The sequence below is a fragment of the Dendroctonus ponderosae genome, unplaced genomic scaffold, assembly GCF_020466585.1.
Source record: "Dendroctonus ponderosae isolate FM_Combo_2020 unplaced genomic scaffold, Dpon_F_20191213v2 Dpon_F_20191213_9, whole genome shotgun sequence".
Classification (NCBI taxonomy): domain Eukaryota; kingdom Metazoa; phylum Arthropoda; class Insecta; order Coleoptera; family Curculionidae; genus Dendroctonus; species Dendroctonus ponderosae.
In genome coordinates this window covers 6,916,437-6,930,854 of record NW_026019116.1, presented here as the reverse complement: position 1 = coordinate 6,930,854, position 14,418 = coordinate 6,916,437, and the positions used below count along the sequence as shown (strand labels likewise).

Here is a 14,418-nt window from a genome sequence, read left to right as displayed (position 1 = left end):
ATGTTTTCCGTCCCGTTTTTGCTCATTTCTCGGAGGCAAAATGAGCAAGAACGCTCATTTGTACGTCATTCTAGAGAGAAGTAAATGGCCTTTTTTAGCAAGGAAATTTTTCGATAAGGAAATGTTGGCAGTTTCCTCAAAAAATGCTTGAATTCAAGAAGTAACAATTCTTATACTAATCAGATACAGATTTTGGAGCGTTTCGGTGTTCTATATTTTCAAGCTTTCTTTCTTAAAGTCTTCACTTCACCGACGAGATAAATATAAGCCCGGAAATACAAATAATCTTAACATCGAAAAAGAGAACTTCTTGAAAAGTTGGGTTGCAACTATTTAGAATGCATTGAAACCAAAAATACCAAACAGGAAATTGTCAAAAAAGCTGTACTTTCAGTCTTGAATTGTGTAGGAAAAATTGCGCAACAGCTGAAAAATATTGATACAAACTATTCCAAATAGCAAAATTGCGTAAAAACCGAACGCAATTAAAAAGAAAATTGCATTTTCTTCCAGAATTGTCGACTTAGCAAAAGAATTTTCGTTTGGCACCCGATTAACAGGGGCAGGTTGGGGCGGTTGCACCGTTTCCCTAGTGGCGCCTCAAAACGTCGAAAAAATGAGAAACGCCCTCATCCAGAACTTCTACAAGCCTCTAGGAGTGACCGATGGTTTTGAGTCCATCGTCTTCACCACTGCCCCCAAAGCAGGCGCTTGTATCTATACAAACTCGGTGTGAAAATGTTAAATATGTGAATAAAACCGGGCCAGCAAACTTTCGAAAGTTTTGTTAACCGAAGCGATGGGTCGTGCTTAATCACCTCGATTTAATTCCCGCATTACGAGAGGAAAATCTTCCACTCAGCAAAGTTTTTCTATAAAAAAAGCCATTTGGCTGATGAACCACCTGAAGATGGCTTTGGCGCCTCCCTTTTGCCGGGTGTTATCCTATAAAGGGAAATGTGGACGCTTCAGTCTTACGGCAGCGCTCGAAATAGCTACATCAGCTACTGTTTAGCAATCGGAAGTATTTGCCGAGTTTTACATAACTAAAGTGATTTTTGTGAACAATTTAATATAAGAATGCTTAACTGAACATGACCATTCTACACTCATGCTGTTGCTGGAAGTCTGTAAGACCGGGAAGCATTGCTTGTGGAGTTTATACAGGAGTATGTTGCAGCTTTTATTAAATTTCTACAAAATTCATGGCTTTTGGGGGCGTTTTAGATCTACTATACAGTGAATGCAGTTCAGTCAGCTTATCTTCTCCATGAGGAGATTCGCTTTATCAGCAACAGGTCCAAGTCTTCTTTGGTTGACCACGATTTGACCAGCGGGAGTAAGTGGACAAGTTTAATTAATTAATTTCTGCACTTTTATGAAAGATCGCAGCTACTTTTGCAAGGTAGGTAGTTGATTATAGTCTCTTCCAGCATCTACCGTGTTTTCAGCCCTAATTTTTGCCCTTTCCTCAACCGGAGTCGTCAGTACAGTTTTTCTATTTTATGGAATATTCAGGGTAAGTCAAATTGATCGAATTAACTACCCACAGTGGTTCTTATCTGGTTTTAGGACTTAAAATGCCTGCTGCTCCCATGGATTTGCAATATGACTGTCTTCACTATAGTGGATGTTTTCTACATTATTCACGGACTGCTCATACATGCGGTAAGTGGGGGTTTGAAACGAAACAAACATAAAAATAATTAAAAAAGCACAACAATATTTTTTTAGCTTCAATGGAATCCTTCGGTTGCCATTCTCATAACAATCGATTTCTTCCTCAATGCGTTGAACGTAAGTGATTGGTTTATTTACGGTTTAAAAATAAAACAATATCCAGCTTTCAATATACAAGAGGATGGAAAATTGGCGGTTTTGAAAACAATACATAATCGAATGCTAGTAAAAAATTTCATTTGATATAAAGTTGCACCGCGTCCTGTTTGTGTCTTTTAGCAAAAGCGCTCAATTTTTAATCAAAGAATCGGTCTTTTTGTATTGAAGTGTGTAATTTTTGGTCTTTTGAAGGCACTTTTAATCGTCTTTTACAGCTTTACGCGATATTGTGTGTTATCTCGCAATATCAAGAGTATAAAGCCGGACGAGGAAAACATCTAACTAACTCACACCTGGTAGGTGTTGCCGCCCACTTACCAGCAAAATCACCCTTAACACTTTTTTCCAGAGCTCTAGCCATCAGCAAGTGGGCGCCAGTGGCTTGACCGTACGCAAACCGGCAATTTTTCTGGACAGAAAATGCAAAGCAACCGGAAATCCAGCGGGAAAACCGAAAAAAACCGTGAAATTCGGAGATGGTTCCAATAAAAGCACTCTTATGGTTCCGCCCCTATGGGACGAACCGAAACTGGCATCGAACGGGTTTGATACCGCGCCATTGATCGACACGAATCACACAAATGTGCATGTAGGAGTAGGAAAAAACACTTTTAAGTAAAATAAAGCAACGCTTTATGGAATAAATTGCATTATTTTATTTTATAACGGATGTTGAGTAACTTTCCAACTAAAAATTCAACAACAATAACAAAACCAAAGTCAAAACATAGTAATACTTTTTGTATAGGAATTACTGAAGTCTGGTTCAATTTGAAAATATTTACATACATAATAAGGGAGATACATACAACTTGCTAAGAACTGATTTAGCGCATATTTTTTTCACACTAGAAATACTTGAAGCCTTGAAACTAGCCCGCAAAGACCTGTAACCATTGCACATCTGTTCCAAGAGCTTCCTACAATAATTTGCTTCCAAAATAAAGCAATTTAATCGGTGAATTTGCGGTTGACGTTGCGTCCGAACAAAGCGTTACGAATCTGTGGAATGAGCTGTTGGGAAATGAGCTCCAGACGGGCCTCCAAAGTGTTGCTGATCTTGATTTTGTTTTGACGAGTGTACAGGTCGATTCCTCCAGTGATGTCTTGGGAAAGCTGGACGGCATCATCAAGGGTTACGTTGACGTCGCGCCCAGTAACATCCCGATATTTAGTAGCCACTGTTGGCAAAACCGTTTTCACCAAGTCCCTGTCTTGTGGTCTCGTTCGAACAATTACGTTGTTTTCAAACAGCTGAGATAAAATTTTCAATTCAAGAATCATTCAGTTGGGGCACATTGAAAACGAATCACAATGAATCACTCAAACGCATTTTTGAGGCCAAATGTGATGAATATTAAGCGCATTTGTACTTTGGCGCAAACGAACTGATTTTGGAATAATTTCAAACCTCCAGACTTTCAAGAGGAACGAAATTGCACATATTAGGAACAGTGAACACACATAATACGACACTTACTTGGTAGAGTGCTTGCAAAATCAAAGACTCAGCAATTTGGGCGTAACGTCCCTGATCTCTGGTGACTTCACCCAGCCTCTTACGAGCATCCTCCAGTACAGACCGCACATGATCTTCCCGTACTTTGAGAACCTTCAAACGGGCCTGGTTCAACATGTTTGAAGATTGACTGTAATGTGAAAAGAAAACTTGTGAGATTTTGCGTTCACTAGTTTTGTCTTTATATCTAACATGAAATAAAGTTTATTTCGCTTCCTTCCTATTCATGTTCTAAATCGTTTGGATTCTATTAAGTTGACTGAAAAAACTTCAAGTGCACTTAATTTATTTGGGACTGCGATCTATATTCTACTGTTTTTATGTGAAAAACCAACGGTTTCTCCCGATTGTTAAAAAGTATATATACAAAAATACTAGCAATTAAGAAACATGACGAACATAAATCCTTTGCTTAAACCCCAAAATTTAAATTGTTGCAAAACTTCACGGAAAAGGTTGGTTAAAAGCCCCATAACAAGCAAACCATGTCCCGTAAACTGTTTAAAAAGCTGTTTGAACCACAATACTCTGAACTCGAACTAACAATTACTTTCATAGCTTTAAACTACTCAACCCCGACTAATCTAATATTAACGTCCTCAGGAGGAAATCAATGGTATTCCAGAAACTAACATGAATTAACTCATTGATGAGACCCTCCTTAAAACCAAGTCAAATGCGAATCACATGACCAGCATGAGATGTTGCCTATTACATAGTCACCAAAAGGGTCCTGAAAACTTACATTTTCTTCTGTAATTCGACTTGTTTCTCCTTCTTCTCGTAGTATTCCATGATCTTCAGCCTTTGCTGCTGGACCAAACGGCCCTTCTCAATATTGAACTCTTCCTCAGCCTTGGCATCGATTTCTTCAGCCTTCTCGTTGGCCTCTTGTTCGATGAAAGCCATCATGTGCTTGATCTAGAAGAAAATCAGCCATAGTAGAGCTCAATTGAATAATTGGGGATGTTTTACATGATCTGAATAGGTCTTGGTTAACTTGTAAGCGATTTTTAGCAATGTTATGGAGGTTTTTACCTGTTTTTGAACGTCCGCGTCGCTGAGAGCCATGGCTGTGGTTTTCTTAGAGTTTTGGGGAGAAACTTAAGAATACTGATCAGGTTTAGAGAATCAGTTGACTACGCCTTTAACAGGAGGAAAAACAGATTCGACTGAGTTGTAGATTGATCATATGATGGGAGCAGGTGACATTTGGCTGTCATGTGACCACCATTTTATCAGATACAGAGGGCGGACTGGGCGGAGGACATTCATTAATTAAAATTTACAATTAAAATTCTTCAATACTCCTATTGCGTTTCTTCAGTTACGTATCGGGAAAAAATGCAAAATTTTCTGCTTTCTCTAACGCAAAGTGTGAAGTACAATATAAGGCTAAGAATTTAGGTAATTTTCTGATATGGACTACGTCCAAAAATAAGAAGGTTGTACGGGCACCGCCGGCAACACTGCTTCAAAACAGTAACTGCCAGCGGTGTCAAGCCGATCAATCAACCTCCATTTTCATTGCCATTTATAAACAAGATAAATTCATGAAAAGTGAGTATTAATAGATCAAACTCCCTTTGTATATAGTGCATGTGATCGTCTATATATTTACTTAAGTGAACACATTGAACTTTACATATTAAAAACCGGGATATTTTCAGTAAGCCCGTTAAGGCCACACTTGCCTCTAGCATGGAGTTTCCAACAAGTTTTTAACATTTTTGCGCCGAAAATGCGAATTCCGCGAACATCCCGAATAAATTAGGCCACCGGACGCCCGCTAGTTCTAATTGAGGATATTAGGTAAGTGATTTTCCATTCCGAATCGCGCATTTTAAATTGGGCTTTAATTGCTCGATTAATTAGGAGGTTCGTTCAATTCACTGCACAATAAGCCTTTGAAAGGCCTGTAGTTTACATGTGGAAGTTTCGTGAGTGAGCCATTTTGTCTTTTGAACCAGATTAATCTCCACTGAAGGCTGCAATGGATTTAGCTGAGACCATGAAGAACGTTCTGGCCAAAGGCTTGCAACAGGCCTCGGCCAGCGACCTTCCAGTGGGCGGAATGGGGTTTCCAGGGCCTGGATATGTTACGGAGAAGCTCTACATGCTTTTGCAGCTCTATTTGCAAAATAAAGGCTGGAACCCTTCTGTCGAGCTTCTTCAGTGCTTTACAGAGCTAAAGGAGTCGTCGATGTTGCCCAGTGCTACCTACTTACAGTAAGTCACATGCTAATGGCTTAGTTATCCTTTGAATCCATTACCCAATTAACGTTTGATAGGGATATTAATTTCCTTGTGGTGTTTTGCGTCTTTAGGATGATGACGTCGCGCGTTACTCTGGATTCGCAAGGCCGACTGATTTTGCGAGAAAATGGCAAAATTATCCTCCCATTTGAGCATTTTGCAAACGCTGTAATGCTGAAGCATATGAACGGGCCGCACGGGCTGCATTTGGGCATCGAAGCCACTGTGAGGGCTGTGATGGAGTCCTACACCATAGGTAACCACTTGAATATCCAGGAAACAACAATTATAACAGGGCATTGTTAGGTCGCGAAAATTTCGGCATGGAAAAGGAGTTTATCATCGAAGTCGTGCAAAACTGCCCAAACCCCGCCTGCAGATACTACAAGAATCAAATGGAGTTAACGCAGAAAACGCTGCAACATCTAGCACCTGGATATTTGGGCGAGCGAAGCTCATCGGGGAGCGAAATTCGAGGACGTGAGTGCTTGAAGTTGCCCAAAAAACCTGCTTACTGAAAAACTATTTTACTAAATAGAGCGGAAGAGTCAAAAGGAACATTTTCCCGGCCTGGGAGCAGTGGATCTGAGTGGGCAACAGGCGCTGGATCCGAAAACGCAATCACTAATGGAGCGCCCGAAGTCCGTAGCGCCTTCACAGCAGGAAATCACTGCTGCTCTGCTACAGCAGCAGAGCAGAGTGATCGCCCAGCAAAATTTGGATAAAATCAACGCCAACTTGGAGAAGCAAAGACAACAGGTGCTGAAACCCTCTAGTGAAAACCGCCGCGAAACTAACAGTGTTTCGATTATTGCAGCTTCACCTGCAACAGCAAATGGACTTGGCTGCTAAAAGAGAGCGAGAGCAACAAAAACACCAAGAGCAGCAGCAGCAAAGAGAGCAGGTGCAGCAGGCGGCAGCAGTCCAAGCGCAGCAGCAAAAGCAACACTTCGAGTTACCCTTGATGGATCACAAATTAACCGACTTTCTTCGGGCCAATATTGAAAACTTGGAAGGTAATCCACCGAAAACAACCAAAAAAATTATATAATCGCAGGAAATCTTCCAGGATTGGGCGCTTCAAACAAGGACTTGCTGGCGCTCCACAACGGCGCTTGGGCCACATCCAGCACAGTTAGTCTAGGCGAAGACAAGCGACTTTCTGAAGGAGGGCAGGAGAAAATCGTGCGAGCGTTCAGCGAAGTCATGAAGAATATGCAGAGAATGAAGACTTACGTGCGGCCTGCCATGTGTAAGCCCTACGGAAAACAATCGGAAGCCCTACAGAAAAGTAAGTAATTGCATTTGCTTTACGCTTAAAATTCACTAGCTTCCATTTGCTTGCACAATGAAACAACCATTTTTTTGAAATTACTATGATGATATTCCGAGGGGAGTCCTTGAGAGCCCCACAGTGCGGCTTTCGGATGATGACGCTTGAAGCTTTGATCTTATCTGAACTTTCTATAAAATGTCTAGTTAATCGAGTTGTTTTGCCTGCTGTTGGAATAATAGTTAATTTTATTTTGCAGCTCTGATGGATACGATTCAGCTGATCCAATCGCTGAGGAGCTTCTTGCCTCCTCCTCATATCCAGGTAAGTTCTTGGAAAAACGAGGACAAGCACCGCTATGAGGAGAATTAGATTTTGTTGTTTCCATGTTTTAAAACTTGATTTGAACTGGTTCGCTTGAAAGTCTCATATTTTGGTGTTTAATTCGCCAAATTACGACTACTAAAGCTGCTTTTGCTATTCTTTTTAAACCAGTTGCTTAGATCTAGTTTAAGTCAAACTCTATTTGTTTAATTCAGTGTGGAATGGGAAATTCGGTTCGGCAATTGTTGATGTCGATGATTGTTAGTATTTTCTTCGCTGATTTGCGCGAATTTGTTCTTTTTAGTTCCTTTTTCTCATTGTATATGGCGAGATTCGAAAGTATTTTTATTTGTGATATTTTTTGTACTTAAATTATTTTGAAATTGACCTTTGATCGGGGTTTTGGTGGCCGGTTAGTGGCTAAGTGAAAATATTTGCCGGCTTTTCAGAAATTCGAACCTGTAAACAGAGAAGTATGCGATTTTTTTCTGGGGTTATCGATAAGAGTTTTGAAGAAATCGGCTCAAAACGCAGTAATGAAGGCCGATTAGGTCATTTTTATTGAATGTTTTCATGCACTTGTAAACAGGTGTACGTGAAGTACTAGTATATTGAATATGCTCTCTTTTGACATGTTTTCACCCATGATTTCTGAATTAATATTTCTAGTCGAAAAGCGCAAAAATTTACTGTGATATTTAGGATGATGAGTGGTGGGCCAAATTTTCGTTGAGGCTTGGGGGTAAACGAAAGGGAGGATTTGCTGATTTGATTTTTTTAAATTATTGAGCGGTAACTTTCAGGATATGTTTTTGTTGGATCTATTTATTTATTAGCTTAGAGGAATTTGTTAATTTAAGCTGTCTATAGACTCTTGTGGTAGATGTAATATAGACACTTTCTGTGGGAAACTATCTTGCCAATAAGCCAAATCCAAATAGAAGACTTGGACTCAGTGTTTTGATGTCAGGCATTGGTTTTTAGACGTATTTGTAACGTGATGTAGTCGGATTTAGATTTTGTTATAGAATCTCAAGTGGCAATTTTTTTGTGCAATTTAATTGATAATAAAATGGTATATTCAGGGTTTTACAATTTTGCTCCCTTACCTGATCCTCATCAGTTCTGATTGTATCAATTGCGATAAGTGAAGGAAATCCGAAATTAAGATGAAAAGCGGTCCTCTACATCCGATATCTGAACAAGCGGGATCCATTCCAGGAAAATGTCTTCTCACCTATTCTATTCGATTCGGATCCTCATTGTCTTCGACCCAAGATGGTTAATTTATAAGACGATAACCGCTTCGGTCCGTTTTAGGTAACTAATTATGAGGGGTCCAGGTTACTAGCTGGATCTAATGCACAACATTCATTAATTTAATGAACGACTATCCTTATTACCTTCGTCTGCCAGTCCGTTCGCCCGGTTATTAGATCAGGGTCTTGCGAAGTGGATTAGGGGAAAATTTGCGTCATTTATATGCGATTTGTTCAGTGATATCGTTTTAAAATTTGTTTTTTCAACTCATCGCGAAATCAAAAGAAAATAGACGATCTTGAAAAGTGATTAATCTTCCGAAGTCAGAAATAACAAATGTCCTTGGAATTACCACATCGGACTGCTCGAATAAATTATTTTCATCCCCAAAATGAAGCAAAACAACATGGGAAATCGCCGTTGCCAAAAAAGTAGCTCGAGCATGGAAGCGTCGCGACGCTCTCCTTTCGACGCTCCAAGTGCCAGTGAACGACGGCCGGTCTCCCATGCGTCGCCCTTCGCAAACAGCGCAACTACTAACATAGTAATCAATATTACAGTCTGACAGAAACGAAATTCCAACCTTCTTTTATATAAAATAGTGGTTATTTTTATTAGGGAAACTTCCCCCCTTAGTGTACTTATTGGGAAAAAAATTTATACTGTCGGGGACTGGCGACTTTTTCCTGGTCTTACCAACCGTGTGCCTTTCCAGTGAATTCTAGTGTCTTTTCCTGTAGATTTGTGTGGTTTTATTGTAATTATTTCCATTGAACTCTGTAACAACTCGGGCGCTTGACCCCGGTGTTGTCTTTACGGAGTCAAGATGTGAAAAAAGACAAGACTAACCTGGAAAATCGGAAGTTTGCTGTGATTTTGGACTGCTGCTGATCAGATACACGTCTTACATATTGATAGAGTTCATGAGCTTGCAGTGAAAAAGACCCAACGGCGATGATGACCAGATTAACATCGATTGGCCAGGAGGCTTGAAGATTTAAGGTATGTTTTCGTAGCCCCAATTCCCGTCTTTTACTTTAATTTCTGTTTTTATGCCACTCTTTATTTTCTCCAATTTTTTGTTATTGTTTTATTTTTTTATGTCTATATAAAATAGCGATTTGTGTACGTTCTCAAGCTAGTTTTATTTAACTCGTTTAATAGTAGTGCTGATTGGGAATTCAAAAACAAATTCTTACAAGCACACGTGTACAATTGTAGGAGACAAATTCTGCATTATTTAATCGTCCAATTTAAACTAAAAAAATATATATTTTAATTTACATTGGGTTTTAAACAGCCAATATATTCTTGCGTCCTAAGCACTGGCCAAAACCTTGCCAGTTACGCATCTTCTCTTCACAGGGCGCAATAAAATCATGCCAGGTCACTTTTTTTTGTTTTCCATCTCAGCGTTTTGTAATGTTCCTCCCATTATATCCCAAACATGTTCGTTGGGCGAAAGCTTGGAAGATTCCAGCCCAGCATGCCAATAAATCGTCTTAGGCGTGTTTATAACATTTTTGAGGAAAGGGCTGGTTAGGAATGTAAGGAAAAACTGTCTCCATTGGCCGGCAGGATGTCCCGACCTATCACCTATCGATCAAGGTTGGGACTACATTTAGCCAATCCAATACAACCGCCCACTGTACAATTATGTAAGAATAGGAGTCAATATTGAAACGTTTTGTAGTGTTTTTTTCTGTTTTCGTGGAAGATACGCCTACATGGCACACAAATATGGCGATTTCGCATAAACTGCCGGATTTAGTCCAACATGAAAAGGCTGGAACTAAATCGAAATTTTAATATGAACAGATAAATATAACAGTAAAACAGTCATAGGAAAGCTTAAAAGCCATGCCTAGAATTCGTTCTGTGCTAATATATTATCTATATGGCACTATCAGTCATAAACTTTTGAAGAATTTAATTCGAATTCAAGTCATCACTTTGAAAACTGCATTTTTTTTTCATTTACATTTTTTGTTATTTTTATCTTTGATTTAAACTTTCTTTTTGAAAAGTTGCGATTTTTATTGAGCTAAGCGACAGACATTAAAAAATCATAGTTTTTAAAGCTAAGCTACCAACTGCTAAGAGAGACAGCCAGATGAAAAAATCATAGTTTCACTATTAGGACAAGAAGCGTCTTGAATTTTTTACAGGGTGTTAACAAAACGTCCAGCTTCGTCCTAGCAAAATTTGCATGAGATGCAAAGTTTTTCTGGATTTTCAGAAAAGAGCGAACTTGAGTCGAAAAACTTACGTAACCGCTAAAAGAGACACTGCAACAAAAAACCCACTGTTTCACTATTGGAGTAAGAATTGCCTTGAAGTTTTTACAGGGTGTTAACAAGACATCACTCTACATCCAGACAAATTTTCTCTACAAAGGAAAGTTCTGTTGATTTTTCAGAATAGAGCAAACTTGAGACTGAAAAGCCACTAACTTCTAAGAGAGACACCGCAGATCAAGGAATTCATAGTTTTACTATTAGGACAAGAAGCGACCGAAATTTTTTACAGGGTGTTTGCTAAACATCCACCTCCGTCCAGTCAAAATTTCTATGCAATACAAAGTTTTTCTGATTTTTCAGAATGGAGCGAGCTTTAGTGGAAAAACTTACGTAACCGCTAAAAGAGACACTGCAACAAAAAAAACCCACAGTGACTATTAGAGCAAGAATTTCCTTGAAGTCTTACAGGGTGTTAACAAAACATCACACTACATCCAGGCAAAGTTCCCATGTAATACAATGTGTTTATGATTTTTGAGCCCAAAAAGTTACGAAACCGCTAGGAAGGACGTTGCAATTAAAAATATTCCGTTGCATTATAAGGGCAAGAATCGACAGGCTGTTAACAAAACATTAGACTACATTCAGACAAAATTTACGCGCACTGCAACGTTTTTCTGAATTTTTGAGCCAAAGGTGAAGGGTCCCTATTTTTAGCAAATCTCTTGCCTAGTTCTTTCAAAAACTTCTTTCTGTTGTACATCCGCAATGACTGGCCGAAAACGTCGCATGCTTTATGACCTGTTTCTGCATTTTATGTCTTCTTAATGAGCATACTCTTAAAATTTTATGAACATTTAGGCAAAATCCTGAACAATCTAATGTGGGAAGATTCATAATTAATGCCTTCAGAACAGTTGCTGAATAATACACGTGATTTGGTTAAACTTAAACGGCCAAAGAGTTTCTTCTAATTGCACAAGCTGCCCATATAAATAATTTCCAGCAATAATTATTACTCGGCATAATCAAGATCTCATATAATAGATGTTTGGATCGTGACTGCAGGATTTTACAACTTAAAATACAAATAGCAATGAATTTACTAGCACCTTATGGTTAAATGTTAAGAACGAGTTACGAGGCATGTCTGGGTTGGTTGCCTGAGATTTACCAATTAAAAAAACGCGAAATAATTAAGTAATAACTGCGGTAATTCAACGGGAGAAAGTAATTATTGTTTAATAGAAACGCTTTGAATTGTCCGGAAGATTTCCTTTATTAACTCTCAATTTTATCTTTTATGCAGCCACTTTTCGCCGTTCCGATGCCGCTCAATTTCCCAAAAGGCCCTTTTATCAATTCATGCAATTTGTCAACTTCAACCCGTTGTATTTAAATGGGGTTTAATTTTTAGCCGTCACTTGAAACTGCAGAATTTTTTCGCGTCGGAATCTAGTAATTACTCACCATCTTCTTTGCAACTTATCTCTGCAGAAAAAAATGGGAAGAAAAAGTGAATTAAGTGAAGGGAAATAAGGAAGAGTTCACAGTGCGGTTATTAATTAATCCCAATCTTGAAGCGGGTTTAAGTTGGCTAATGCGAGAATGAAAGTGGATTCTTCCTGCAAGACTTCGGTTCGGTTGTAAAAGTTAAGAGAGTCCCTATTTTTTGAACATAATATGTTTTCGCTTTTTCTCGTGGTCTTATTGGACGGTATTTTAGGCGGAAGCAGCAGCAGTTTCTTTCTCTAATTTGTTAGTTTTAAGTCAAGTTTTTTTGGTGTTAATTGAGGTTTTCTTGAACAATTATTTGGCATTTTTTGGAAACTTAATTTGAACACTTGTTTGGCAATGGCTGTGAAAGTTAACTCTTTTTGTTTAGTTTTTTTTCGTAAAATTAAACACAGATAGAAATTGAGTGCTGAAACTTGAGCGTTGATTCTGTAATTTTTTCAATTCGTTCTAGTCATTATTTGTGTTTTAGTTAATACGTTTATAAATGAAGGGACATATTCAAAATTAAAAACAAACGGTTTTCTGTTGGTCGACAGCAGAAAATGTTGCCAAAAGCTTTTTAATAAAAATGTATTTTTTTTGTTAAAGTGAAAGCATTTCCTTTTTCAACTTAAGCCAACTTTCCTTTTATTATTTGCCCATTTTAATTAAGTCATCTGTATTTTCTTTTGACTGGGTTATGCTACAATGCTGCTGCTGCCGCTTGCAACACTCGGTCCGTATCCTGCTAATTGTGCTATGATTTTATTGAAATTGACAAACCGATGGCAATTTGTTAGAGTTGCAATAATTCAGCAAATATCATTTTTCATTCGTCAATTACGTTGACGTAGATTGCAATATTTAGCCGTTTAAAAATTACCATTCGGTGTTTCTGCAGGCTTGGCCTGCCGCCGATTTGATCTATCATTTCGAAACTTTGGGTCACGATCTTGCAATTTCAATCGCCAATATTCGAACGATTTGCTACAGGCTGTGAACTATGTTCTAGTTAGCTTGCAAATTAAGAAATAGACATATCTTGAATGCGACGTTAAATTAGAGAGTCACGCTCGTATGACTGTTTAGGAGACATTCTAGTGTTAACAAAATCCTTGTTGCCAAAGCGAAAGACAACGCGCGCTTTAAACTAGAAACAGAAAAATTGGTAGCCATTCTTCTTGCATCCAATTACCAAAGTTATTTGAAACTTTTCCAAGACTTTGTTGGGCCGAAAGCGACGCACAATAAGTGAAATAGTGTCAATTAATTATGTTTGCAAACTGTTTACATGCAATTTAAAGTTTCGAGTTCTCAAACGGGAGATAAGAGATGATGATGGAACGACGTCTGGAAGAATTTCATCTCTAAGTGGCAGGTTTCGAAAAAACTCCATGTCTGAAACATAAAAGCATAATGCGGGAAAACAATAGAGTCTACATGTCCGTCTGGATACGCTTTCGTAGAGCTTCAAACAAATATAATCCAGTCTGGAGTGGCGCAACTTGAAAGTGCAGCGTCATTTTTTACAAGGGAGACTTCAATTCTTTGAAAGAGTAATGAAGTTGCTAATTAGATTCGTTCTGATTCCTAATGATTTTCTTCAAAGCTTTTTCGCCAGATCAAGAAGCATGGTTTTTATATCCGGGCATCGAACGGTCAGAGGTTGTTAAAATGTTTATTTATGGTTTGCTTATTGCGTTTTTGGCTAAATTGTTCTATTTTGCTTCTTTATCAACCTTTTCATATTTCTTAGTAAGCGCTTCACCGAATTAATGTTCAAGTTGTGCAAATTCGTTTTTCTTCTCCTGTCCTGCTTTCTTCTGACTTGTTGGTTGAAACAAAAATATATCTGTACTTTTGTATTTGCAAAACAAAAGCTCAGTTTTCTTTGTTCTCGTTCGTTTCTTCGTAAAGATTCTACCAAGTCGATGCACAATTTGTTTGGTATTTGTCCTGTAAAATGGTTTTTCTTTGTTTTCTTCATTCTTCAAATTATTTTGCTTCTTATGCATTCGGTTCTAAATGCTTATTTCCTGTTTCTACGTAAGCCTCATACTGAATCAAGGCTGAATTTGTGCTGCCTTAGTTTTCCTTATTTTCTGTTTCAAAATTTTCTCGCGTCATAAATACTCTGTTCTAGAGTTTTTACGTAAGATTTTTACTGCGCCAAGGTTGATTTTTTGATTTGTGCTGTCTTGGTTTTTCTT

General features: G+C 38.4%; 4 protein-coding genes across 5 annotated transcripts in view; 3 read left to right on the top strand and 1 right to left on the bottom strand.

Moving 5' to 3' along the window:
* Positions 1-772, top strand: part of LOC109539373 (N-acetylgalactosamine kinase) — an 8,347-nt gene extending 7,575 nt beyond the window's left edge. Inside the window, exon 8 of the mRNA XM_019907079.2 lies at positions 514-772. Coding sequence (XP_019762638.1) covers positions 514-736 — 223 coding nt within the window. The 3' untranslated portion in view covers positions 737-772. The remainder of the gene's footprint in view (positions 1-513) is intronic.
* A 75-nt stretch (positions 773-847) lies between these two features.
* Positions 848-2,484, top strand: LOC109539377. The gene is made up of 7 exons (XM_048669595.1): positions 848-1,169; positions 1,228-1,339; positions 1,434-1,519; positions 1,573-1,668; positions 1,735-1,797; positions 2,055-2,135; positions 2,189-2,484. Exons 1-7 carry the CDS (start codon positions 1,095-1,097, stop codon positions 2,456-2,458), a joined length of 783 nt encoding a protein of 260 aa, XP_048525552.1. The 5' UTR covers positions 848-1,094; the 3' UTR covers positions 2,459-2,484.
* On the bottom strand, positions 2,472-4,608 carry LOC109539375 (V-type proton ATPase subunit E). Its single transcript, XM_019907083.2, has 4 exons — positions 4,397-4,608; positions 4,104-4,279; positions 3,320-3,488; positions 2,472-3,093 (listed from the first exon to the last, which is right to left on the bottom strand). Exons 1-4 carry the CDS (start codon positions 4,427-4,429, stop codon positions 2,791-2,793), a joined length of 681 nt encoding a protein of 226 aa, XP_019762642.1. The 5' UTR covers positions 4,430-4,608; the 3' UTR covers positions 2,472-2,790.
* A 216-nt stretch (positions 4,609-4,824) lies between these two features.
* Positions 4,825-8,298, top strand: LOC109539374. 2 transcript variants are annotated; one of them, XM_019907080.2, is made up of 9 exons: positions 4,825-4,918; positions 5,029-5,170; positions 5,329-5,587; positions 5,686-5,870; positions 5,921-6,094; positions 6,153-6,373; positions 6,432-6,630; positions 6,684-6,905; positions 7,147-8,298. In XM_019907080.2, the coding sequence occupies exons 3-9, from the start codon at positions 5,352-5,354 to the stop codon at positions 7,257-7,259; spliced, it is 1,350 nt and encodes a 449-aa protein (XP_019762639.1). In that variant the 5' UTR covers positions 4,825-4,918; positions 5,029-5,170; positions 5,329-5,351; the 3' UTR covers positions 7,260-8,298. The 2 variants fall into 2 exon arrangements, with proteins under 2 accessions (XP_019762639.1, XP_048525551.1); XM_048669594.1 differs by having other exon boundaries at positions 4,844-5,170.
* The last annotated feature ends 6,120 nt before the right edge of the window (positions 8,299-14,418 follow it).

Coding starts and splice junctions, on each gene's coding strand:
- LOC109539377 (XM_048669595.1), top strand. CDS start 1,095: ATGACCATTCTACACTCATGCTGTTGCTGGAAGTCTGTAAGACCGGGA. Junction 1,798..2,054: donor TCTTCCTCAATGCGTTGAAC/GTAAGTGATTGG, acceptor CGTCTTTTACAG/CTTTACGCGATATTGTGTGT. Junction 2,136..2,188: donor ATCTAACTAACTCACACCTG/GTAGGTGTTGCC, acceptor ACTTTTTTCCAG/AGCTCTAGCCATCAGCAAGT.
- LOC109539375 (XM_019907083.2), bottom strand. CDS start 4,429: ATGGCTCTCAGCGACGCGGACGTTCAAAAACAG. Junction 4,280..4,396: donor ACGCGGACGTTCAAAAACAG/GTAAAAACCTCC, acceptor ATTTTCTTCTAG/ATCAAGCACATGATGGCTTT. Junction 3,489..4,103: donor GTCGAATTACAGAAGAAAAT/GTAAGTTTTCAG, acceptor TTCACATTACAG/TCAATCTTCAAACATGTTGA.
- LOC109539374 (XM_019907080.2), top strand. CDS start 5,352: ATGGATTTAGCTGAGACCATGAAGAACGTTCTGGCCAAAGGCTTGCAA. Junction 6,374..6,431: donor TGGAGAAGCAAAGACAACAG/GTGCTGAAACCC, acceptor CGATTATTGCAG/CTTCACCTGCAACAGCAAAT. Junction 6,906..7,146: donor ATCGGAAGCCCTACAGAAAA/GTAAGTAATTGC, acceptor TTTATTTTGCAG/CTCTGATGGATACGATTCAG.